We start from the raw sequence: 24787 nt of genomic DNA, 5'->3' as shown, positions 1-24787 counted from the left end.
TCCCAATAGTGAAGATAGTTAATCCATTTACAGTTCAACTCAGTCTACCCAGAAGTCTAGGGAAATTTGACCCAGAATTTCATTGTAGCTTGTTGAAACAAGTAAATGGGTCTAGCATAAGAGCACCCATCGAAGCTTCCTCTCCTCTTATAGTTATAGAAGGGAAAGCACAATCTGAGGTGGAAAAGATTGTAGACTCTAGGTTGAATAGGGGTCACTTAAAGTATTTAGTGCATTGGAAGGGTTACCCTTTGTCTGAAGCCACTTGGGTGAAAAGTTGGAACTTAAAAGTGGAAAGGTTAGTAGAACAATTCCACGAGAAGTTTCCCGATAAGCCAAAGGGTCCCCTAGGGGGTGGAAGTAGGTGGTTAAAAAATTTTATGTTAACTTTTATGTTGTTCTCTTTTCAGGAAACATTTTACTTCTGAGGAGAGGCCGCCTGTCAGGCCTGCAATTATAATCATTTTAGATTTTGGCCTGCCACACTTTCTCTTATTTCATTATGCTGTTTCTTTAGTATAGTTGATGGGAGGGGGGAATAGACAGGAGTGAGACTGTGGAATGTATTGTTTTTCATTCTTTACTAGAAGCCAAGGTCATACTTTGTCTCCGCCCCAGTACACCTGACCAGAAGAAGTTGGGTGTGGATGCCAGCGTGGAAGAAGAATATTGGACCATGTGATGGATGTAATATTTCGTGAGTAATGTGTGCTGCACAAGCAAGCGGTTTTAAATATTAAACAAAAGGAAAGTTGCCATTTTAGGTCGAAACTTTGAGTGGGAGGAACATAGGAGAGGACAAAGCTTAAGGGCGATTTGCAGGCAGCTCTGCAATTGCCTAAACTACTTTATGATTATTTAGTGTGGTGAGTAATGTTTCCCCACCAATCTTTGCTGGATGTAGAATTGAGTATAACTTGGTTCGACTTCACTATGTCCGTAGGCTAAGCTTAAAAATGCAGTTGGGTAGTTTGTTCTCCAGCACATTCAAGCCATAATGATAATGGAGTTCGCATAAAACATTTAACTTCTTTACTGGATTATTTCATTTTCTGTATTTGCACAATATATTCAACCATAAACAAATGCATTCTTGCAGCTAAGGCGCATGATGTGGAGAGCAAGGAAGATAATCTTGACAGAGATATATGGAATTGTTAACCTACGGAAAAGGAGATGAAGTCCTGAGCAGGAAGATTACATTCTAAAGTATCTCAGGCAGACATCTCTAATTCCCTGGAGTATAAGGAGGATGTAGAACAGAGTCAGATTTGCAAGATTCTACTACTATAGCCATTCTCAATAATAGTGGTTTCAGCTTTCTTGTGATTTCCTGATCTGATCTACCTAGATCAGAGAAGATGAAACTTTGGGATATCAAGGATGCGGTTTTTTCCTAAAAAAGTATTTGACCATATGCTAGACAAAATGTTGGGCTTCCCTTGTGCTTTGCTGTAGTTTGTTACATCAGATCAGAAGGACAGATGGAACAATCTAGAAGCAATTTTCAAGAAAATCTTCCGCCTCCAGGACTTGAGTACTTCATCAAAATTATTTGTTCTCTGTCCACTGGCCAGCTTCAAGTCATCCAAATGGTCCTTGTTGAAGTTTCCACAGGCGGCACACAGCTTCCCTCTGAGGCTCTCCTTGGCTGTCATTGTCACCATCCCATCAGGATGGAGATAAACTTGCACTTCAGAATCATGGTCAATAACAATTTTATCTTCAATTTTCCTCATGGACACAGGGCTGTTCTCATATGGCAGCTTTATATGCTGACCGTTTACCTGGAAAACATGATTGAGGTAGGAAAACAGTAAGCAAACTGAAAACATCCCCGCATCCATTTTTAAATGTTTGTTTTCTTCCTTTGAATCTACTCAAATAGTCCTCAGCTTAATTTCAAAATCTTTTGCAAGAGATCAGATGTCTTGCAGACAATAGCTGATTAGAAAGAAAAGAAGATATTAGGTATCACCCCATTTTTTGCAAAAACATCTGCATACTTTTTTCATCAGGTGTCAACTCATTCGTTTATACCTGTTCCTGACTATTATAGTCGAGATTTGGAAGGCAAGCAATGAAAACTTGGTTAGCAATTGAAAGGGGTTTCCTTGAGTTGGAAAAACATGAAACTTTTATTTGGGGTTTTACTGATTAGAATGATTTATCGTTATAGAAATGGCTAGTTTCTAATATTATGGAAACATAAAAAGTTGAGGTTTAATGCCTTATTCTACTGCAACAGAGGGAGTCGGAAGTCAATATTTTTTTTCTCTCTCCCCTCCTCATTTTTCTTTCACCTTCTCCTCCCCACAGTCCTACTATTTGTTTTGTGTCTTTGTATTTTATTCTATAATAAAATGTTTCAACTGCCCCTTTACTGAAATATCAAAGAGCACTCCTGAACATGGCAGTGGCAAAATTTTCTGTATAACAAAGGAGTGTCCATTAATTCAACCAGAATCTAGCTTGACTCAAAGGAGACTTTATTTTCCTACCAAATTTAAAAGGCAACATTATTGTTTAAATATGTAAAGATGATTAAGGGTAGAGTATGAATTGTCCCATCTGCATTCTCCAGCCAGAATTTATGAAGGATTCTTCTAGGGGTGGGGTGGAGATGGGGGGGAGAGACTTTGAAGAATGTATGTTGAAGGCTACTAAGTGTTCCATAACTTCTTGATTTGCTCTTGATTTTCACTTACCCAAAACTTTTCTCGGTTTATTATCTTGATGAAGCCACCTCGAAAGTAAAAGAAGACAGATTTTCCAACCACCATCTCCTTCGTATACACTTTTCCAACGCTCACTAACAGCCTGAACCAGGAGGCAGAGTTCTGGTCACAAAGAGAAGCTATTTCGTAGACTCCACTGCAGGAATATCTCCCCGTGGCACCATCGAAAGAAGTGAGCCGCGCTTGGGCAGTGAGTTGGCATTGAGCTTCCAGCGTCAAGCAGCCAGGCATGCCTTCCCGAAGGGCACAGGTCTCTCCAAGCTGGCAGCTGCTTTCGTTGCACTGGAGGTGGCCTGCTGACTGGCAGGTGCATTTTTTTGTGCAGCCTTTCGAGTAAATGTGCTCGCCAATCTGTTGAGCAAAGTCCCAGAGTCAGTTACAATAAGAAAAGCATTCCCTCCCTCCCTCCATTCTTCCAATTTTTAAATTACTGTAATTGTAGATATAAATTCATATTGCCGGTCCCATAACCAGGGGCATCAATAGAGGGGTCGGAACAGTTAAGATAATACTTATTGTTTGATGGTCCTGAGAAGATGAAGATAGATGGACTTTGAAAAATAATCAAATAAAATATAATAAATAATAAAATAAGTACCACATAAAAATATATGGTGTTCATGGGCTTACACAACCATAAGTGGGACATTTGTTAAGTGAGTTTTGCCTCATTTAATGACATTTCTTGTCACAGTTGTTAAGTGAATCACTGCAGTTGTTAAGCTAGTAACCTGGTTGTTAAGTGAATCTGGCTTGCCCATTGACTTGGCTTGTCAAAAGGTTGCAAAAAGTGACCGTGTGACCCCAGGACACTGCAACTATTATAAATATGAACCAACTGCAAAACATCTGAGTCTAGATCACACAACCATGGGGATGGTGCAAATGTCATAACTTTGATAGATAGTCATAAAGTCACTTTTTTCAGTGTCGTTGTAACTTTGAATGGTCACTAAATGAACTGTTGTAAGTCTGTAGTCTGTCAGGAATCTCTCCTAGTCTCCATCCCATGAGAAATAGCCTCTTTCTGCTCTCAGCCACATCAAGGGAGAGAGAAATTACCTTGAGGTAGGCTCCGCGATATGTGCAGCCACATTGCTTCATGGTTACACACTGAGATCCATCAAAGACATAGTCCTCATCACACTGACAGCCTTCAAAGCAGTTCTCTGAACACTGACTTAGACTAGACAAGGCGGCACAGGTGGAATCACAAGTTCTGGTACATGGCTCATAGTGGCTGTGGGCCGGACAGGTAAGAGCTGTGGAAAGCAGAAGAAGCAAATAGATTAAAATGGCTAGGGAATTCCCGGAAGTGAAGTCTACATCTCCTAAAATTGCCCAAGTTGAGAAACACTGCAATAAGGAAGTGCTAAGGACTAACAATCACATCTTCCAGGGGAAAAGAGTACAATCTAGAGAGGCATCTTGTCTCTAGGGAGCCAAAAATCAAAATGTGGCTGAGAACCTAACCAAAACAATTAGGCCCACAAACTACTAATCTTCCCTCCTCCTTCATGTTGGGACGAACGACACAACAAAGAACCTGAGTAAAATATTGAGAGATTATAAGCAAGTAGGCAATAAAGTTAAGGATTCTTGGAACAAGTACCCATGTTTTTTCAAAAATAAGACCCAGTCTTAATTTCTTTTGGGCTCCAAAATAAGAACTAGGTCTCATTTTGGGGAAATGACTTGTTTCTTTGTCCATGTACTTGAAGAGTACATGGGAAGCCCACTTCTTCTGCTTCGTCGTGGCAGGGCAGGAGGTCTTGCGGCCATGACACCACAAGCAACCAGATGGAATGGGCAGCTGGGCAATTGTGCAGATGCTTAAGAAGGCCTTGTTTTGGGGATAGGGCTTATATTGTGCACAGTAGCAAAAACCATGGTAGGGCTTATTTTTGGGATAGGTGTTATTTTGGGGAAACAGTAATTGTTGAAACAACTCTGGAATCTCTTTGAATCAGGATGCATCCATGGTTGGTTAAGCACTAGAGGATGTTAGGATTTAAATGGTTGTGAACTGGATAGACTCAGCCATGAATAAGAATAGTAAGGCAAGGCACAGGAAGATAGACGAAGACATTTGAGGCAGAGAGCTGGCTATTTATGGAAAGTAACTTTCTACAAACTTACGGCAGAAGGAAGAGCTTCTCCAGGCTCTAATGTTGGCACCAGATGCCTGGCAAGCAGCTACATAGGCTTGAAGACTTCGACAAAGGGACTCTTGAACCTCATTGGTTGTGCAGGCCTCATTCAAACAGTGCTCAAAATATTCTGCAGGGTCCACCAGTGAATGGCAGCCTACGAATGGACCTGTCTTGGATGGGATCATTCCACAGAAGTTCTCAGCTTCATATTTTGTTTTCTGGGTTTTGTTGCAGATGGGACACCTGTCCCCACAGCCATCAGAACAAATTACACCATTCACTGGGACCTTCCAAGAAGCCACAAATTCTTCCACATTTTCAGTGAGTTTTCCATTAGGTAGCATGAAGTCATCCTTCGGATCCCCATTGAAGTTTCCAGCTAGGCCACACATATGACCCATGTAAGTACTGGGCACAGAAACCTGAATATATGAAGAAGTATCATATAGGACTGAGAGGCCAAAGGTTGTATAGATAATGATGTTGTTCCCTTCTTGGGTGATCCAGAATTTCCCATCAGCTGCATTCATTGGCAGGGTATACAACTGCCCATCCACCTGTACCAACAAAGAATAAAAATTGGGGATAAGTTCTGGTTTTACATGCATAGAATTTAATGCATGTTTCACATTGCTTCATAGCAGTAATTAATATTGTTTGTTTTCCTCTTCACAACTCTGGGAAAAGAATAAAATCTAGATTCAATTATGATCTTGCCGTCTGCATTAGCAAATCATCAAAGGTAGAAAGCATGCATTTAAGTCCCAAATCTCCCCCCCCCCCATTTTTAAAAATCTTCTCAGATTAAGACCAAAATGTCACTACTGAATGTGAAACTTCTGCTTGATTGTGGTGCATTAAACCCCTAATAAATTTAATGCACCTATTTTATTAAAAGAAAAAGACAGAGATTTCTGCTTCCAGTCATTTGGGAGCCATCTCTGCAATATTTCCATGTTCTCTGAAGTTATACAAAGACCAAATAAAATGTGTGTGTGGGAATGGGGGTGTAGCCCCTATTCTTCAAACAGTTTGCTGGCTCTAGGATTCCCCAAATATGATAACACAAACCCATAAAATAAACTTCCTAGTGATAAGCTTTTTCACCTACCATGGCCTGCCACTTTAGTCCCCTCTGAAGGGTGATTTTGGAACCATGAATGAGGACCTTCAGATTCCGGATTAGAATTAAAGGACCATCACCAAGCTTCTCATTCTCTACCCACACAATGAAGTTCTGGAGCTGAGGATTGTGCTGGCAGACTTGAGCTAAGGTGTAAGTACAGGAGCCGTAGAGTTCAAAATGTTTTCCATCAAAGGAAATTAAATGAGGGTCACCCAATACAATGGCCTTTTCATAGCCGATGGGGTGGCAGCCTTGAACCCCTTTTACAATCTTGCATTCCTCATTTTCTTCACAAGAGAACTTTTGACATTCTATGATTGTGTTATCCTTGCAGATGCACTTTTTCTGGCAGGAAGTGGTGGGATAAAACTCTTCTCCCAGTTTGTAGTATCGGCCTTGGTCAAAACAGCCACAGTTTGCATTTGAAACACACTGATCCCCACTGCGGATAGATCCAGAGTCACAAAAACATCCTTCCAGGCATGGAACATCACACTTCTGCGGTGAGATGAGGCTCTTGCACGTGGCTGGACAACCACTGCCACAGAGCTCATAGTGGGTGTTAGGTGGGCAAGACATACCTGAAGAACAGAATAAAGAGAATGTTGCTTATCAAATTATCACAAAGAAGAGCGGGTTAAAGCAGAAGGCAAGATAAGAAAAAATGGATGGAAACTACTTCAACACATCTGGGGGGCCCCAAGTTGAGGAATGCTACTGTGATGTAAATGGGGCTCTTCATCAAATGACTCTCCCATTTCTATTACTGGATTTAGGCTCTCTTTCATCTCTTATGCCAGCTATTTTGTTTCCCCGAAAATAAGACATCCCCGAAAATATTGCAAAACAGCAGCAGTCATGAGGTGACCATACTCACTGCCTCCTGCACCTCAAAAATAATAAGACCTCCCCAAAAATAAGGCCAAGTGCTTATTTCAAGGGGGAGTCAAAAGAAAACAAGACCCTGTCTTATTTTGGAGAAAACACGGTAAACTTTGAATGCAGGAGAGAAGACTTACTGCAGAAGGATGGTGATCTCCACTCCTCAACTTGGATCCCTTGAGCTTGACATGCTGTCACGTAGGAGCTGATGGCAATACAGAGGGCCTCATGGTTACCATGATATGCACAGGTATCATAGACACAATCATCAAGGTAAGGCTGAGGATCAATGGCATCATGGCATTGCCTGAAAGGCCCACTCTTTTTTGTAAGAATCCCACAGTAGGATGGACCTTGGTAGGTTTGTTTATCAGCATCACTGCACACTGGGCAATTTTGGGTGCATCCAGAAGAGCAGCCAGGAATATCTTTCACTTTCCAGCTGTTTGCAAATTGAATTTCATCCTCTGCTTGGTTTCCATCTTTCATGAGAAAGTCATCATTTTGATCTTCATTGGCATTACCACAAAGGCCACAGAGTGCATTGGCATAAGAGTCGGGAACGATGACCCTGGCATAGCTGTACCAGTCAAAGCTGACACGCAGATCAAAGTCTGTCTTGATGAAGCCATGAACTCCACTCTGGTAGATGCTCAGTTTATTTTCATAGGAGAAGGGCAGTTCCACAAACTTGCCATTGACCTGAATTAAAATAAAGAAAAAAATAGTCAAGGCATTAACAATTATTTTAAACTAAAGAGTAGATTTGGTCTTATTAGATTTCAGACTCATCATCTCCCCTATTCCACTCAATGGGCTGTTTGACAAATAAGCAAAGTAAGAATTCTATCACTATTTAATAACAATAAATTTAGACATAGAAAAAAAAACCAAATGGAAAAGATGTAATTTAAATTTGGCCCTAGAAGATGAAACAATATAACAAATAAAATAAGTTGTAAAAATTACACAAAACAATTAAAACACTAGCTTGATAACTAAAATAATTTCTAGTTCTCCTGAAATTCTCTGAGCCAAAGAACAAATTCTGCATACATTTCTAAATACTATAGATCATAAATAGATACCTTTCACCCTGGCTTCGCAGATAACGGATAAGAACCTGTGGCCTAATGGCCAAGATGTCTGACTACTATGTTATATAGCCCAGGTTCAAATCCCAGTAAGGGTATGGCTAGCTGATGAGAGCTAAATAGCTTGAAATAGATCTATACTAGTCTCCCTTTATTTATTTATCAGCACAAATACACACACACACACACACACACACACACACATATATACATATATATACATATATATACATATATATACATATATATACATATGTGTTTTTATTTGTGCTGATAAATAAATAAAGGAAGACTAGTATAGATCTATTTCAAGCTATTTAGCTCTCATCAGCTAGCCATATCCTTACTGGGATTCGAACCTGTGCTCTATTGCCTCCCAGGCAGGGAGTTAACCATTTGAGCTACAGAGAACAACTCCTTTTATCAGCCAGCCAGGGTGGGAGGTATATACTTAAAGTCACAACCCCTGGTATGCCCAAGTGTGGGAGGAAGGTCACACTTCCACTCTCTGTCATTAGGCTCGTCACAAGAGTCCATCCAGACAGAAACCCAATATTTTTACTGTTGCCTTTGTTATGTTTGTGTTTTTATTTGTGCTGATAAATAAATAAAGGAAGACTAGTATAGATCTATTTCAAGCTATTTAGCTCTCATCAGCTAGCCACTTTAAGTATATATATATATATATATATATATATATATATATATATATATATATATATATATATATATTATATATATATATATATATATATATATATATATATATATATATATATATATATATATATAGTATCACCTCCCTAAACCAGAAGCCAGCAATCTTTTTAGACTGAGTTTTTGGGGTTGTTCCATGAAAGCATATGCAATTTTGCTTTTCTCATGAAAATTCTTGTGTGAGACTAATAAGTCTTGAAAAGGATTTCGTGGGATTCCACCTTGCAGAAGATTATTTTACTATTTCAGCATTTATATTGGGGCAATTATATTAAGCATGATAACATTTTGGCCTGTGCAAGTCCCATATATCTGACCCCTTAAATCTGCAACTATAATCCCATCCTGGTTTAAATCGTAGCTAAACCTCCATACAAGAACTAAGAAACATTGAGAACTTTACACCTATGAAGCTCTCTAGCCTGAGAACTTGAAACTTGCAATGACCCTTTTTTTGTTTATTAATAGGACATTTGAATACCCCCTTGGATTAGTTTACATACCTGGATCTTTTTGGGAAACTCTTGGCTCATACTGATGGTAAAGTTGTAGATTTCCAGGGTCACCACTTTGGTGAAGGACACTGCCTTGTTGCCTCGGTGGTTATTCTCCACGGTGACCAAAAACGGGGTCAAAGAAGGATCTTGGGAACAGAGCCCGGCCATTTGGTAAATGCAGGTTCCCATGAAATCGTATTTCTTCCCATCAAAGGTTGTATAGTGAGGGTCTCCGGTTCCTATGCAGGTCTTGTAAGTGACAGCATGGCATCCCCGGACACCATTGACCACGCTGCATTTTGTCTTGCCCTTGCAAGAAGACTTTTGGCATACAGCCTTGCCTAATTTGGCATCACACTTGCAATGACTCTGGCAGTCTTCATCTCCCCAGAAATCTTCCCCTGCCTTATAGGTCACGCCTTGGTAAATGCAATTGCAGGTGTCTACCGGAACGCACTTCTCACCGCTGCGGACAAAGCCTTTGTCACACTGGCAGATTTGCGCACAGGTGTTGTTACAGGTGCTGGGAGCAGAACGGTCAGAGCAGGTGGCTGGACAGGCATTTCCACAGGTTTCATAGTGGCTGTTCTCAGGGCAGGATATCCGGACTATTTTACAAAACCATGGTTAAAACAAGATTAGTGACTATTGACATGCACTTCATTACTGAGAAAACACCCTGTGTGTCTAATGCAAAAGAAGAAAAAGATTCACATTGGTTCTGGATAATCAAAGGAGTAGCAGGCTTTCCTTGTGGGATTTTGAAAGAGAAGGCAAAAGAAAGTCATTTTAAAGCTTTGGGAAGAGAGGAAAGCATCTTTATGCAGGAAACTCTGCATTGTGGGAGGAGAGTTGTGTTAGTTTATGAGAGGAAAAAAATCAGACGGGACCTATTTTATTAAAAGGCAGAAGCCTTTATGAGCTGCACACCCTTCATCAGATGCAAAGAGCCACAAAAGCCAACACCTTGTAATAAAATTGGTTGGTTGGATAAGATGCTACTAGACTGCACTTGTTCGGCTTAATTACTGAAAAATGATGAATAAGCAGTGGAAAAGTAATACAGGAATGGGTGGAAGGAAGAAAAATACTTTTACACTTAGTGTTTCTTAACCTTGGCAGTTTGAAGATGTGTGGACTTCAACTCCCAGAATTCCCCAGCAAGTCATGCTTGGAGTTGAAGTCCACACATCTTCAAACCGCCAAAGTTGAGAAACATTGTCTTACCCGCATAACAAGAGGAGAAAAAGTTAGTACTTTCCATTTACTCCCCCATCTCTTATTTGCCAGTTAACAAAACATTATTTACAGAGTACAGGGAACCATGGAAGAAAAAAACAAGCCTCTTCTGTAACATTTCTTTTTTCTATTCCTAAAGTTTTAGACGTATTTCTTCATACTTTAAGGTTGGGTGGGTTGGTAGGGAAATAATGAAATCATGGATCATTTGGACTTTGCCTTACGACTTTGTTTCTCCTGTTAGATTCTGTTATATTGTTGGATTTGGTTTTTTATTTAATTACTGTTTTGGAAGCAACTCGGTGATTAGAGCAGCATTTAAGTCAAAATAAACAAATATTCAAATACAAGAGAAATGCAAATCAATTTCACATTTAATCTTGCTTATAAACATTTGATTTATTGTCAGTTTATTTTTCAATGAAAAATCCGGATTTGCAGTCCGAGCAAGTCAAAATTTACTCCCATGTACATTTCATGAGATTTAATCATGGAAAGAGGATCCATACCACACAGGCCAAAGAAATCTTGCCCACAATGAATACATTTGTAAGCAAAATGAGATGACCATATTATCTGCAATCTGCATCGATGTTGATGCTGTTTGGTTTTGGGCTCTGCTGTTTTACAAGGATCTCGCTTGCTTTATATTTCGTGCTGCATCATCTTCCCTTCTGGATCTCAGATTTACATCACTCTTTTGTCTCCCCCCTCTGAGCTTCACTTACTTGCATCTCAGTGCTTTTGCTCAGACGAAATTTCCACTGGCTCCCTTAGCCAAGGTTACCCACACCAAAACATGCCCTGGATGACAAAGAATGCAATCCTGCTGTTTTCAAAGTACACATTTCATGTTATATTTAATGGAGGGATACACCTTTACATCTTGTAATCTGTCATGCCAAGTTTCTCAGCAAATGGCAATACTAAGATGAACGGATAAAGGAGATGGAGGGAGGGGGAGAAAGTGAAAGAGAGAGAGAGCAAGAGAGTGTTTGTATTACTGTGGGTAATTCTTTTGTTCCTTTTTTCCATAATGGGAAAATTAAGGAGTTTTTTTAATATGTAAGGATGTGAAGTGATTGGAGTCACCATGCTTACTGTCTTCATGACCCAACAAATGTGCGCATGATAAAAGTGCGCCAACAAAAGCACGGCGAGAAAACCGCAACATCATAAACCCGCACACAACAACGCGCCGACAAAACCGTGCCCACAAAAGCGTGATTTAAGTTAAGGTAAGGTTTAGGTTTAGGGTTAGGTTTAGGGTTAGGTTTAGGGTTAGGTTTAGGGTTAGGTTTAGGGTTAGGTTTAGGGTTAGGTTTAGGGTTAGGTTTAGGGTTATTAGTTTGTTATTAGTTGTTTGTTGAAGGTGCACTTTTGTCAGTGCGCTGTTGTCGGCGTGCTTCTTCATGCATTCGTTGGCGCCATTTTGACCTTGTGGTTTTCTCTTGACGGTTTTGGCGGTGCACTTTTGTTGAGCGTGCATTTGTCGGTGAACCTATTGTCTTTGCATTCTCCTCCTGGTTAGCTGCAAATAGAATCTAGATCAACGCGGCTTGATTTCTGAATAGAGAAATCAGTGGAAGATATAAGGAATTGAAAGTGGCCCCGGTTACATATGAGCAATCTGAGTATCCAATAAAGCTTTAAACATTTAAACGTATATTCTAATAAGAACCAGCTTTAAAAGACAGAAATCATCATCATCATCGCCACCACCATCACCGTCAATTTATGAGGATGCTTACCTGAAGAACAAAGAGCAGCAGTGCCGTAGCCATCAGATTTTCCACCTCCAAAGACAAAAAGTCCAAATGGAGAGTTCTCGTGTTCCACTGACAGGGCATGATCTGTTATCTCCACATCTTCTTCAGCCCATGAATATTTTGTGCCTGGGATCTGTGTCCACCGGATCGTCCTGCCTTCCATTGTGATCCTACCAGATTCTGAGGATTTGGCTATAATCATGGCATGATTTGTGAAGTTTTTCATTCCATAAATACGGTATGAATTGCAGTAGCATGTTATGGCAGGGATGTTCATGAGGAAAGGTTCATAGTAACCGTCTCCTCTTTTGGCACCAGTGAAAAAAAAACACGACTTGGATTCTAGCATTAGCAGAGATAAAAAGTGGTTGAGAGGCCGGGATCTCAAGTTGAACCACTTCTCCAGCCACCAGAGTACGAGATCCTTTCCTGGAGCTGGATTGATATTTGAGTAAAGTGTTCTCTGCAGAAACAATATACGCAATATCATATTGTGTCTGGAAAGGAACAGGAGGGACGATGAAGGTGGTTCCCCAGCTCTGAACTGGCAGGAGCTGCTCAACAACATGATCACAGGTTGTGAACTTGTAAACACAGGTATGTCCACTCAAGACAGCCACAGGTTTAGTCGATTCGATCCTGGTGCCTGATAAATCTTCTGTGCTTTGCAGCTGAATTGCTTCAAAGGCCTTGAGGTCAGTCATCAAGATGGACCCAGGACCATAAACCTTGCTTTTGTATGTCACAGTGCCTTTCAGGTGGATGGTCACGTTTGTGAGAACCTCATGGGCTATGATAGCAAATTCTTTTGCGCCATTTCCTATGGGAGTGACCACATAATATAACTGTCCCAGCTGCTGGATGGGATAGGTGATTGTTCCCTCATTTGTTCTAGGCAAGTAGTTGTAGGAGATGACAGAAATGTCTTGGTCAGCTTCAATCAGCACCGCCTTATTAAATTTGTCACTCCCCACCATTTCTAAGGACTGTGGTAATGGAATGGAAATGACTTCTCCTTCATTGATGGTTTTGTGCAGTATTGTATTGCTTGTTGTCACCTTAATATTTGTCACAAAATTATATCCAGAGATGTACAGCTCAAGCTTTTGCGTAGGTTGCCCAGGATTGTGATTTTGCATGAAGGCAGTAACAAAACTCTTCCCCCGGGAACTTAAATGACAAGTTCCTGAAAAAAAAAGAAGAACTCTTAGGAGTGGATAGATCTACTTTTGTATTAAATTAGGATACTTTCCTCTTTGGATTTGGCTCTGTTAAACATACCATTTCTATGTGGCCATCTCAGATGACCGACTGATCCTAACAACTTGAGGATGATAGATAAAGACTGATCATGAAGATTCGGCTGAAGTAAAGCTTAATCATAATTACCACATGAGCATAGCCTATTTTGGGAAACTGGTATAATAAAAACGGTTTGCTTTTGCGGGACAATAGATCAAGCCTTTTTCTCATCCACTGCTCTAAAGCATCCTGGTGGTTCTTTAAAGGAGCAAGTATTATTTTAAAAAAATACATTTTTGGTCTGAATGGACTGCATGGTTGGACAGCAGTTTTTTTGAGTTCGCACAAGGAAGAAGTAAACTTCAGATCGCTCTTCACAATCCTGTGCTTTCTAAATGGATCAACAAATTTAAACCTGGATTATTAGTTTTTTAAGTGAAATTCTGGATCGAAAATGAGGGCCACTCGATATAAAATTTGTAATCCATACTGTGTGTGTGCGTCTGTGCGCACGTGTGCATGCATATGTATTTATGTATGAATGTATGAATGTATGTATGTATGTATGTATGCATGTATGTATGGGATGCAGTGGTTCAGTGGCTAATACGCTGAGCTTGTCAATCAGAACGGTCGACAGTTTGGCAGTTTGAATCCCGAGTGCCGCGTAAAAGAGTGAGCTCCCATTACTTGTCCCAGCTTCTGCAACCTAGCAGTTTGAAGGCACATAAAAATGGAAGTAGAAAAATAGGAACCACCTTGAGGGGAAGGTAACAGAGTTCTGTACCCCTTCAGCATTTAGTCATGCAGGCCACATGACCTCGGAGACATCTTTTGACAGTGCTTTGAAACAGAGATGAGCACCGACCCCTAGAGTCAGGAACAACTAGAACATATGTTCGAGGGGAACCTTTACCTTTTCATGTATGTATGTATGTATGTATGTATGTATGTATGTATGTAACTAAAAGCCTTAACTAAAAGCATTTTATTTAGGAAACTAGAACTGTCCAAATTATTTGCTACATTGTAAAAAAGTACTTTTGTTTTTTTACTATTACCAAACTTCAATTAAAAAGTAAGTTGTTGAAACTTGAAAAAGCTTTGAAATATATATTTACCAATACCCATTCTGACATTTTTCATTGCAAATGTTTTTTTAAACTTTTAATCAGAATATATTTCTTTTTAAAAATCCTTATGTTTACATGTTGTTGGATGTCTAATTTTTCATGATGTAACTGGACAGACGACTTTTCATAATTCAATCAACTTTTACTTTGAAGTATCTTTCTTGTGCAAACCATAAAAACAAATGTAAATCTATGTTCCAGGTTCTCTCTTTAATAATAATAATAATAATAACAACAACAACAACAACAACAACAACAACAACTCCGCTGTTGCCGGTCCCAAGCCCGGATGAGAAAGGAGGAGGGTTGGGGTCAGGTTGGCAACCTGGCCCCATAAAAAAAAAAACCCGCCAACCCATACAATATGGTGAAAGAAACAAATAAAAAAATTATACCACATCGGTCGTCGCGCGGATTAACAAGGGCCACGGCGGATGTTGAGGTCCCTGGACATCCGTCGACAAGTGGGCTACAAGTGGACCAGCCAACAAAACTACAAAAATATAGTGCAGATGAAAACCGTGCCATAATGGCCTGTTACTACAACACAGAGCCAGAAAAAAGAGGTTATTGAAAGCGAATGTATGAATTATGGAAACAACAATATCCAGATTCAAATGTTAGTGAACAACGACTAGCAGATCAAAGGCGATTTATTATATGGAATAAAGTGTTTAGTGAAGTTGAACTTCAGGAAATTCAGGCAAATTGCAAAACCGAAAAAACAATATCACAAGCGGAAATAACTGATATTCAAGACACAACTAAAGACATTATAGTAGAACTTCCAGAAGAAGCTCTCAGGAAGGAAATAACATCACCACCACTAGAACCAGTTATCACTGAACCAACTGATGAACTAACTCAAAAACAAAAAGAATTGAAGGATAAGATCATGGAGCATTTTCTGCTTAATGAGGAAAGGCAACGTTTACCATCACTAAAAACTGTGCCTAAGAAAATTTTGGCCCCTATCATGAAAATGGTTAACGCAGTGTTTTCAACAATTGAATCGGGATCCATCTTGGAAACGAACCAGTTAATGTACAGCGCAGCTGTAATAGTCACTAATGAACTAGGCATTAGTTGAATGAAATTTTACAAAAGGGCCAAATTAATGAATGGTTGACAACTGGAAAAACATACTTGATTCAGAAAGATGCAACTAAAGGAACAACACCTGAAAACTACAGACCAATAACATGCTTGCCAACAACCTTCAAATTACTCGCGGGCATTATTGCAGATAACATTATGGATTATTTGAAAACAAATAACATCTTGCCAGTAGAGTAAAAAGGCAACAAAAGAAGGAGCAGGGGCACAAAAGATCAGCTCCTAATTGATAAAATGATATTAGAAAATTGTAAGAACAGAAAAATGAACTTGAATATGGTCTGGATTGATTACAAAAAGGCATTCGACTCATTGCCACATAGTTGGATCATAAAATGCTTAGAAACAACTGGCATTAGCAAAAATATTCCATCCTTTACTGAAAAGGCGATGAAACAGTGGAGAACTGAGTTGGCAGTAGGGAATGAGAACTACGGAATGGTTAATATCAAGCAAGGAATTTTCCAGGGTGATTCACTTTCACCTCTTCTCTTCATCATTGCGATGATCCCACTATCAGTAATTTTTAAAAAAATGAAATTAGGCTACCAAACAGCCAAAGAAGCTGAAAAAAGTTCTCATTTATTATATATGGATAATTTGAAACTCTATGGAAAGTCAGAAATAGAAATCCAAACACTGACAAACACAGTCCGAGTATTCAGCACCGATATTTCAATGCAGTTTGGCATGGAAAAATGCGCCACTGTATCCATAAAAAGGGGCAAAATCACTACATGTGAGGGAATTGAAATGTCCAATGGCCAACTAATTAAATGCAACAAAAATGAAGCCTACAAATACTTAGGCATTCTGCAGTTGGATAACATCAAGCATGGAGAAGTAAAAATTATTGTCGGGGAGAGTACACCAACAGATTTAGGAAATTTTTGAAATCTAAATTGAATGGTGGAAATACAATCAAGGCCATAAATACCTGGGCAATACCAGTTATAAGATACACAGCTGGTATAGTTAACTGGACACAAGCTGATTTGGACATTTTGGACCGAAAAACCAGGAAACTAATGACAATGCACTACAGTTTACATCCACGTGGTGATACTGATAGACTATGCATGCCCCGAAAATCAGGTGGCAGAGGATTATTACAAGTGAAGCAAACAGTTGAAGAAGAAAAACATGCACTGACTGATTATTTAAAAGAAAGTCAAGAACATCTATTAATCGAAGTAAAAAACAAAAATCTATTGAAGGTCCAACAGACAAAACAAGAATACAGAAAAGATGTGATAAAATCAAGAATGGAGAGTTGGCAGAACAAAGCATTGCATGGCCAATTTTTGGAAAAAATAAAAGATAAAGTGGACAGTGAAAAAACTTGGTTATGGTTAACAGCAGGTACATTAAAGAAAGAAATAGAGTCACTAATCCTGGCTGTGCAAGAACAAGCTATCCGCACAAATGCCATTAAGGCCAAAATCAAAAAATCCTCTGATGATGCCAAATGCAGACTTTACAAAGAAGCTGATGAAACTGTTGATCACATACTCAGCTGCTGTAAAAAAATTGCCCAGACTGATTATAAATTGCAGCACAATTCAGTAGCACAAATGATCCATTGGAATTTGTACAAAAATTATAATAATAAAACAGCAACAAACTGGTGGGAACATAAGCCTGAAAAAGTCAATGAAAATCAGTTGGTCAAGATCTTGTGGGATTTTCGCATACAAACAGACAAAATACTGGGGCATAATACACCAGACATCACACTGGTTGAGAAAAATAAGGTTACAATCATAGACATCGCAATACCAGGTAATAGCAGGGTTGACAAGAAGGAATATGAAAAAATCACGAAATACCAGGACTTAAAAATAGAAATTCAACGATTATGGCACAAACCAGCAGTGGTAATTGGCCCACTAGGTGCTATTCCAAAAGCACTGGAATTACATTTAAAACAGTTAAAATTGACAAAATCACCATTAGTCAAATGCAAAAAGCCGCACTGCTTGGATCTGCACGCATATTAAGAAAAAAATACGTTACGACGTCCTAGGCCCCTGGGTGGAGCCCGACTAGTAACCAATGCCAAATCCGGCGAAACAACTGGCCGCTGTGATACAATTGTATAATAATAATAGTCCAAAATTATGAATTAAATGGTCTTCCTGTCTCGGTATTTAATTGAGGTCCATAACACCAAGGAAGGAACCCAGAGCCAACATTTGGCCATCAAAAAGAACCACAGCAAATAGTTTCCCAATAGATAAGAAGGGGTTGTAATTTTTCCTGATCAAGTGCATTTAAATGCTTGAGGACTTATGGCAAACCTGTCAAAAAATTGAAAAATGTCGAACTTGAGACTGCAGTGTCAAAATGCCTCCCTCAAACAAAAGAGACAATTTCCCACCCCACCCCGACCCCCATCTCAATTATCCAGGTCATGGTTGTCCCAAATGTGTGTTCCAAAGGCAACTGGACTTAATTTTTTTCCTTGAAAACATTTCACTTCTCATCCAAGAAGCTTCTTCCGTTCTTCTGAACGTGGCGGAATAGAAAGATTTATGGTGTTTGTAGTTATCTGGATGTTAAATTTTCAAGGAGAAAAAAAAAAACCCAAGAATGTTGGCTTTTTAAAAGCACCTTTGGCTCTAGTACCCCTCAAAAAAGGCTGCCTTAGGGAACAGCGCAATTTTCCACGCTGCTTAGGGCTCCCCAGGAGCTTACCTGAGGGGAAAGGTGAGCACATTGTTTACCTTTAGGTGGTGTTTTCTCTCTTTGGAGAGGCCTCTGCGGCCTAACAGAACCTGCTCCAGGACTCACCAGGCCTTCATTCTCGAAGTGGCTTTGCCGAAGGCTCTGCAGCCCCAGAGACTCTGGAGACCCCGTGAGAGCACCCTCCATTGTCACATGTCCTCCACAGCCTCTAAAACCCCAGCGACAAAGGGGCATGCTTTGGAGAAGAGATGTTGGAGGTTGGTGAACTGCGTGTCACCCAAAATGTCACTATGTGTCACTTTTGACACATGTGGGAATCCCCCCTCCTAGAAGAATGAGATATTTTGTGAAGTATTTAAAAAAGGCAGAATATTTCATTTCCCTAAATGAGAAATAGAGAAACATGCACTTAAAAGTGCTGGCTTCCTTGGGTTTTTCCCCATCTTGTTTAACAAACACAATGAATCGTAGATCCTGCCTTCCTTGGGGTTTTAGTCCTGTCTTGAATGGATTACCAAATCTGCATTTTTAAAAAGGTGGCCTCCTCAGTTTCCGGGGGGTGGGTGGGAAGACTGAGTCTCCTTTCTGGATTTTAAGAGGACATTTCTCTATTTCTCATTTAGGGAAATATAATATTCTGCCTTTTTTAATACTTCCCAAAATATTTCATTCTTCTAAGGGGGGGGGGGCTTCCCCCATCAGATGTTCACCATCACTGTGCTCGAGGGAGAGTAACTTTAAAACCATCTTGAGGAGAAATAGTTCCAAGCTCAGCATTCCCTCCATATGTGGGCAAATACAAAGACACCCCAAAATTCCTTCCATGCATTTGAAATAACAGAAATATACATCAAACAGTCCAGTTTACTCACCACAGATTTGGGCCAAACCTGCCAAAAGGAGCAGAAGTCTTCTCAGTGCCATACCTACAAAAGGAGAAGAGATTAAGGATTTTTTTTCTCCCTGCACCGACACATCCTGCACCCCCAGATCCACTGGGGAAACAAAGCCCAGCTGTCACCATGCAGACATCATTGTAACTGGCATGAAATTAAAAGGAGAAACGATGATAATTAGTTTGTCAAACCATGATTGACAGCCAGTTTGGTATAGCAGTAAAAGGCACCAGGCCAGGAAACAGGAGGCTGGGAAAAGGCCTGAGGAGACGGGAGTGCAACCAGTACATTGTTCCGGGGCCCATGGAGCTCAAAGGGAAATTTGTTTTTAAATTTTTACAAAGCCAAATTTTTTAAAAGAAAAACAATGTTGGATAGATACTTCATACTCTATATTCTGTGTGCTCAGCAAAACCGCCTTGCAGTCTTGTTTGACATAACCTTTATTGAATGCATTGCTTATGTATTTTGTTTCATTATTGTTTATAGACTAATGTGTATTATTGTTTTTATTATCTTTTACAGAAGTGCCTGTTCCTCTTTTTAATATATTTGCAAGTATGTTTGAATAAACGTACAATTATGACATTACTGATTTTTGTGCCCATGTGTAGGAGGTTGTGTGTGTGTGTGTGTGGGGGGGGCTATTAGTCTTTTTCCAGCCCTTCATAATCCCCTTGGTGGCCCTGGCTGGGAGTTATAACTCTATATTAGTCCTGAAGCAGTTGGTGACAATCCACTCATCAGGAGTCACGGGTAAATTGAAGATATCGCTCCCAAGTATAACTATTATTAATGATGATGGTTGGGGGCACATTATGCAATGATCCACCTCTCTGGAGGAGCCTGTGTTGCTGGGGAAGATGGAAGGGAAAAGGATGACCAGCAGCAAAGTGCATAAGCTCAGTTATACTGACGATGGGACACCCGTGAAAGTCCAGAGAAAATCAAAATGGTCATTAAGAAATGGCACCAATTTGATAGCAGATCAATAATCAGTCAGTGATATTTAAAACCACCCCAAAAATATTCTTTATTTTTTGAACATATGGTTCAATATGAGACATTGGTATCAATGGGAGGGCAACACAAGGGATGCTAGAAGTTTCTAGAAGGGAAAAGGGTTACATATTGTGTGTTATTAGGCGCCCCCTTGAGGGTGTTAGCCAAATCAACCCAGAGATTAAAAAGCCTGCCAAAAGATAAGGTAGCTGGTGAGGTAAATTTAAGCAGCCAATCAGAAATGCCGATGTAATATATGAATTGCATACAATACCTGTTGTGAGGAGATTTGGTGGGCTTGCTTTAAGGCATTAGTTCTGAGCAGAAATATTTTTTTTGAAATGTTCCCGTCCATCTTTGTGTGATTATTTGGTATATCTCACACTAGATGAAATAAATGACTCAACTTTGGTCAAAGCCAATTAATATATGAAAATGCCTCACTGTTGCAGCCTATAGTTAAGGGACTAGTCCTCGTGAGGCTTTTGAGAGAATCTGAATCTGAATAGGTCTGGGTGAAGTAAGGAAAAGTTACTCTCTAGGCTTTACACCTGCCTGCATTAAGCTGACAAAATGCCCCCTTTAATCTATGAGCAGATATTTGTAGGACTGTGCTTTAAGGCCAAATAAGTCATATGTAGGAAAATGTAGCAGGTGCTCTCACAAAATGGCTGCCCTGATGAGTGCATGGGCATCCTTGGCAATTGGAGTTTTGGTCAAAATGTGTTATGGCATCATAGCCCTCATGGATGCTTATAGGTGGGTGTTATTGGGCCCAAAATGCTTTTTTTTAATCAAAACAAATCAGTGAACTGTTAGAAGCTTAAATAGCTTAAATAAACAGCAAAGTTGGAAAGTAATCCCCAAACTGCATACAGTATTGAATTTTCAGATCCACACAGTATTCATTGTGGGGTTATAAAACAACTAGTATCTAATTCATATTTGTTCTTCGGTTTCAGGAGATAAATCAATTCAATATGTAGGTCAGGCATGCACAAAAGTCCATGAAATTTTTGAACTCATTTGAGTGCATTTGATCTGATCTGAAGCAATAAATTGATCCAGAAATTTGGTTCATGTATTTAAATCAAAGGGCCAATTTGGTTGCATTACCTTCCAACTGAAGATTCCCATACCTGTAATATTGATTGATTTCATGAAAGAAAATCAGATGTGTTCAGAGAAAAACCCACACTGGACTCAACCCCCAAGAGTTGCACAAGAACCCATGCAAAATGCAAGCAAGCACTCACATTTGTTAAAAAAAAATCTAGAAAAACCCAGCACGCTATTAAGCAAACAAATCAATTGAATGACACACATTGATACTAAGGGAAGCAGCACAAAGAAGCATAGGTAGAAGTTTACATACTGCAGGAAAAATGCCTACCATATACCCTTCTTCATTGTTAGGATTCCCACCAGCCCACAGCTTTAAATTTCAAGACTAGTCTATATTTAGACTAGACTAGTCTATATTTCTTAGAGTGACAGCATTCTTAAAAGTGGAAGGAAATGAGTTCTGCTTTCTGCTTTTTGGAGAAAAAATGGTGACATAAATAAAATCAGACAAAGGGAACCGGGAAAGATCTACAGTGGCACATTGGTGTTCATCATTAATTGGTTCTGGGAGGTGCAACAATTACCAAAAATGATGAGTACCAAACAAGTTTTTCCCATAAGGAATAATGCAATGAGTCACAAAGCTGCCCACACCAACAATTTCTAGCGTGTGCATTGAATACCAAACAAACAAATGTTGAGTGCCAGGACAAAATGTTCAGGTTAAAATGTGTTCCCAAATTTGATGAGCTTTAAAGCAGTTGAGTACACAGGTACCACTGGATTCTGATTTCTCTAAATTGTGAAGTAAAGAAAATCAGGCAGCAAAGTTTACTTAGGTCATCAAATCCTTTGGAATAGAATTTTCAATGTTCTAAAACCTGAACTGATCAGAGCCAGTGCTCCATCCTTCCCTATATAGATACTTTAATAGACACATAGATGAAAAACTTGGAGCAGAACCTCATTTGGTAAAGTAGAGTGTTCTCCTGTTCTTCACTGCCAATATTTGCCCCCCATAAATTCTAAATTCAAAGAGAAACTGTTCAGAACTGCAAGATGATAAGGGGAAAAACCTGAAGCTAAATTGAGATATCTCAAGTATCATTTCTTGTTTAGTTTCTGGAAGTCACCTAAGGCTCAATGTGAAGACGTCTTGCTTACCTTCAGCCCAGGAAATCAGCCTTGGTCTGACAGAGAAAGAAGAGAAGGGAGAATTCTTCTCCCTCTATTTTTAATCAGTGGTCATTCTCCTTTTTATAGATGCAGAGATCAAAAAAATTTCTCCAATGAATTTCTGTAGAATTATTAGTCATACCCCAAGGACTGGGGTTATTACTTTTAAAAATGAAAGGGAAGGCTTGGCCATGACAGTTTGGCTGATTTTGTTTTGGCAATGAAATCATGAATTTGAATGAAATCACTTAGCAATTTTTCCCCCAAATATGTGATCAGAAATAAAAATGACCCATGATAGATAACCATAAGCTAATGAGATTTATATATTACCCAATGTACAATTGGTCCACAGAATTGCTTAATGATGGCATCTGACATCTCCAATCAATATTAAATTGGAGGGAAACACGTAGTAGTTTGCAGTTCAATGAATCTGATTTAGAAGGGAGGCAAATAAAAATGACGTCAATTATTGTTTGACTCATCCATACCTGGTGAATCTCTCTTGGAATCAACAGCAGCCTTGCAGAAAACAGATAATCAGTAGAAGGTTGTAACAATCATTTGATAGAGCTATAACAGTGAGGAGAAGCCATAAGGGCTGAAGTGCCTCCAATCACGGAGATGTGAGGAATGAAATCAAGCAGAAATTAGCCTACCTCCATTGGAGAATTCTGACTGAGGCTACTGATTTTTTGTTACCCATTCATGCATGAGGTAACCACAAATTGCACCATGATCTTTGACATCCTATTAATGAGTCCTGTCTTGCCTCTCTTATTTCTCTTGCCGCCAGTATGTATGTGTGTGTGTGTGTGTGTGTGTGTGTGTGTGTGTGTGTGTGTGTGTGTGTATATATATATATATATATTTATCAGCACAAATTAAAAAAAACACACACACATATATATACATATATACATATATACATATATACATATATACATATATGCATATATGCATATATGCATATATGCATATATGCACACACACACACACACACACACACACACACACACACACACACACACACACACACACACACACATATATATATATATATATATATATATATATATATATATATATATATATATATATATATATATATATGGAAAATCTGGTCTCAATTATGGCCTTAAGTCAAAGACTATCTGTATGATTGCATTGGGGCTTAATGCAGTGGTGAAATTCAATTTTTTTTTACTACAGGTTCTGTGGGTGTGGCTTGGTAGGCGTGGCAGGGGAAGGATACTGCAAAATCTCCATTCCCATCTCACTCTGGGGCCAGCCAGAGGTGGTATTTGCCAGTTCTCCAAATTACTTCAAAATTTCCACTACTGGTCCTCCAGAATTGTCCAGCCTTGTGTTATAGCAAGAAGAGGGCATGGGCAAATGAGATTTGGGGCCTTCCCTATTGCTTTGTGCTTCATTTCTAGATAAAAACAACATTACCTTACTACATTTGTAAAGTATTCCATTATGTTTTCCTCCAGTTGCTGCCCTCACATTCTCCTTAAACAGTGGTGGGATGCTGCCCATTTAACAACCTGTTCGGTTAGCATGTCCTTTGCGCACATGGATGCTGTGTGTGTGTGCACAGCCATGAAAATGGAGGATTTAGAAGCTCAGCTGCTTACCATCCAAGTCAACAATGGTAAGTAAAACAGCTGGGGGGGGGGGGAATCAGCTGTGCTGCGCAATTGAAATGAGCTAGAAAGCAGGAAATAAAGGACCGTATAGAGCAGGCGCTAGCGGGAGGACACAGCTGATCATCAGAGCTACCGGTTCTCCTGAACCGGTCCCAACCAGTAGAATCCCATCCCTGACCTTGAATCCTGTTTGTAATGATGCCTGAAGAAAAGCCTTGAAACACTGTAAGGCTTTGTCCTGTACATAGCTATGACCTAAATTCAGCTCTGCACAATTTTTATTTAATTGGAAATTCTTTCTTTCAATTGCTACTCTGTTGCTTGCCACCATTTTGTGTCCTTAAAGTAGTCCTGCTGGTGTAGTGGTTAGAATATAGTATTGCAGGCTAATTCTTCTCACCGCCAACAGTTCGATTCTTACCAGCTCAAAGTTGACTCAGCCTTCCAATGAGGACCCAGATTGTTGGGTTTACAGATTGATTCTATAAACCACTTAGAGGGGGCTGTAAAGCACTGTGAAGCAGTATATAAGTCTATGTGCTATTGCTATATAATTTTCAATTCTATTGCTATTAAAGCTGCAGTACATTGAGCTGTTT

The 24787-nt window shown here is 39.5% G+C and overlaps 1 protein-coding gene across 1 annotated transcript; it reads right to left on the bottom strand.

Moving 5' to 3' along the window:
* Positions 1-1017: 1017 nt before the first annotated feature.
* Positions 1018-22580, bottom strand: LOC116516179 (IgGFc-binding protein-like). Its single transcript, XM_032228590.1, has 10 exons — positions 22522-22580; positions 19267-19320; positions 12198-13401; positions 9214-9815; positions 7037-7601; positions 6003-6598; positions 4878-5448; positions 3801-4000; positions 2709-3089; positions 1018-1787 (listed from the first exon to the last, which is right to left on the bottom strand). Exons 3-10 carry the CDS (start codon positions 12781-12783, stop codon positions 1473-1475), a joined length of 3816 nt encoding a protein of 1271 aa, XP_032084481.1. The 5' UTR covers positions 12784-13401; positions 19267-19320; positions 22522-22580; the 3' UTR covers positions 1018-1472.
* Between the last annotated feature and the right edge of the window lie 2207 nt (positions 22581-24787).

The sequence above is a fragment of the Thamnophis elegans genome, chromosome 12, assembly GCF_009769535.1.
Source record: "Thamnophis elegans isolate rThaEle1 chromosome 12, rThaEle1.pri, whole genome shotgun sequence".
Taxonomy (NCBI): Eukaryota; Metazoa; Chordata; class Lepidosauria; order Squamata; family Colubridae; genus Thamnophis; species Thamnophis elegans.
The sequence above is the reverse complement of the archived record's forward strand: the minus strand, read 5'-3'. Positions and strand labels throughout refer to the sequence as shown.

Coding starts and splice junctions, on each gene's coding strand:
- LOC116516179 (XM_032228590.1), bottom strand. CDS start 12,783: ATGTTGTTGAGCAGCTCCTGCCAGTTCAGAGCTGGGGAACCACCTTCA. Junction 7,602..9,213: donor AGTTTCCCAAAAAGATCCAG/GTATGTAAACTA, acceptor ATTTTAATTCAG/GTCAATGGCAAGTTTGTGGA. Junction 6,599..7,036: donor GAGATCACCATCCTTCTGCA/GTAAGTCTTCTC, acceptor TCTGTTCTTCAG/GTATGTCTTGCCCACCTAAC.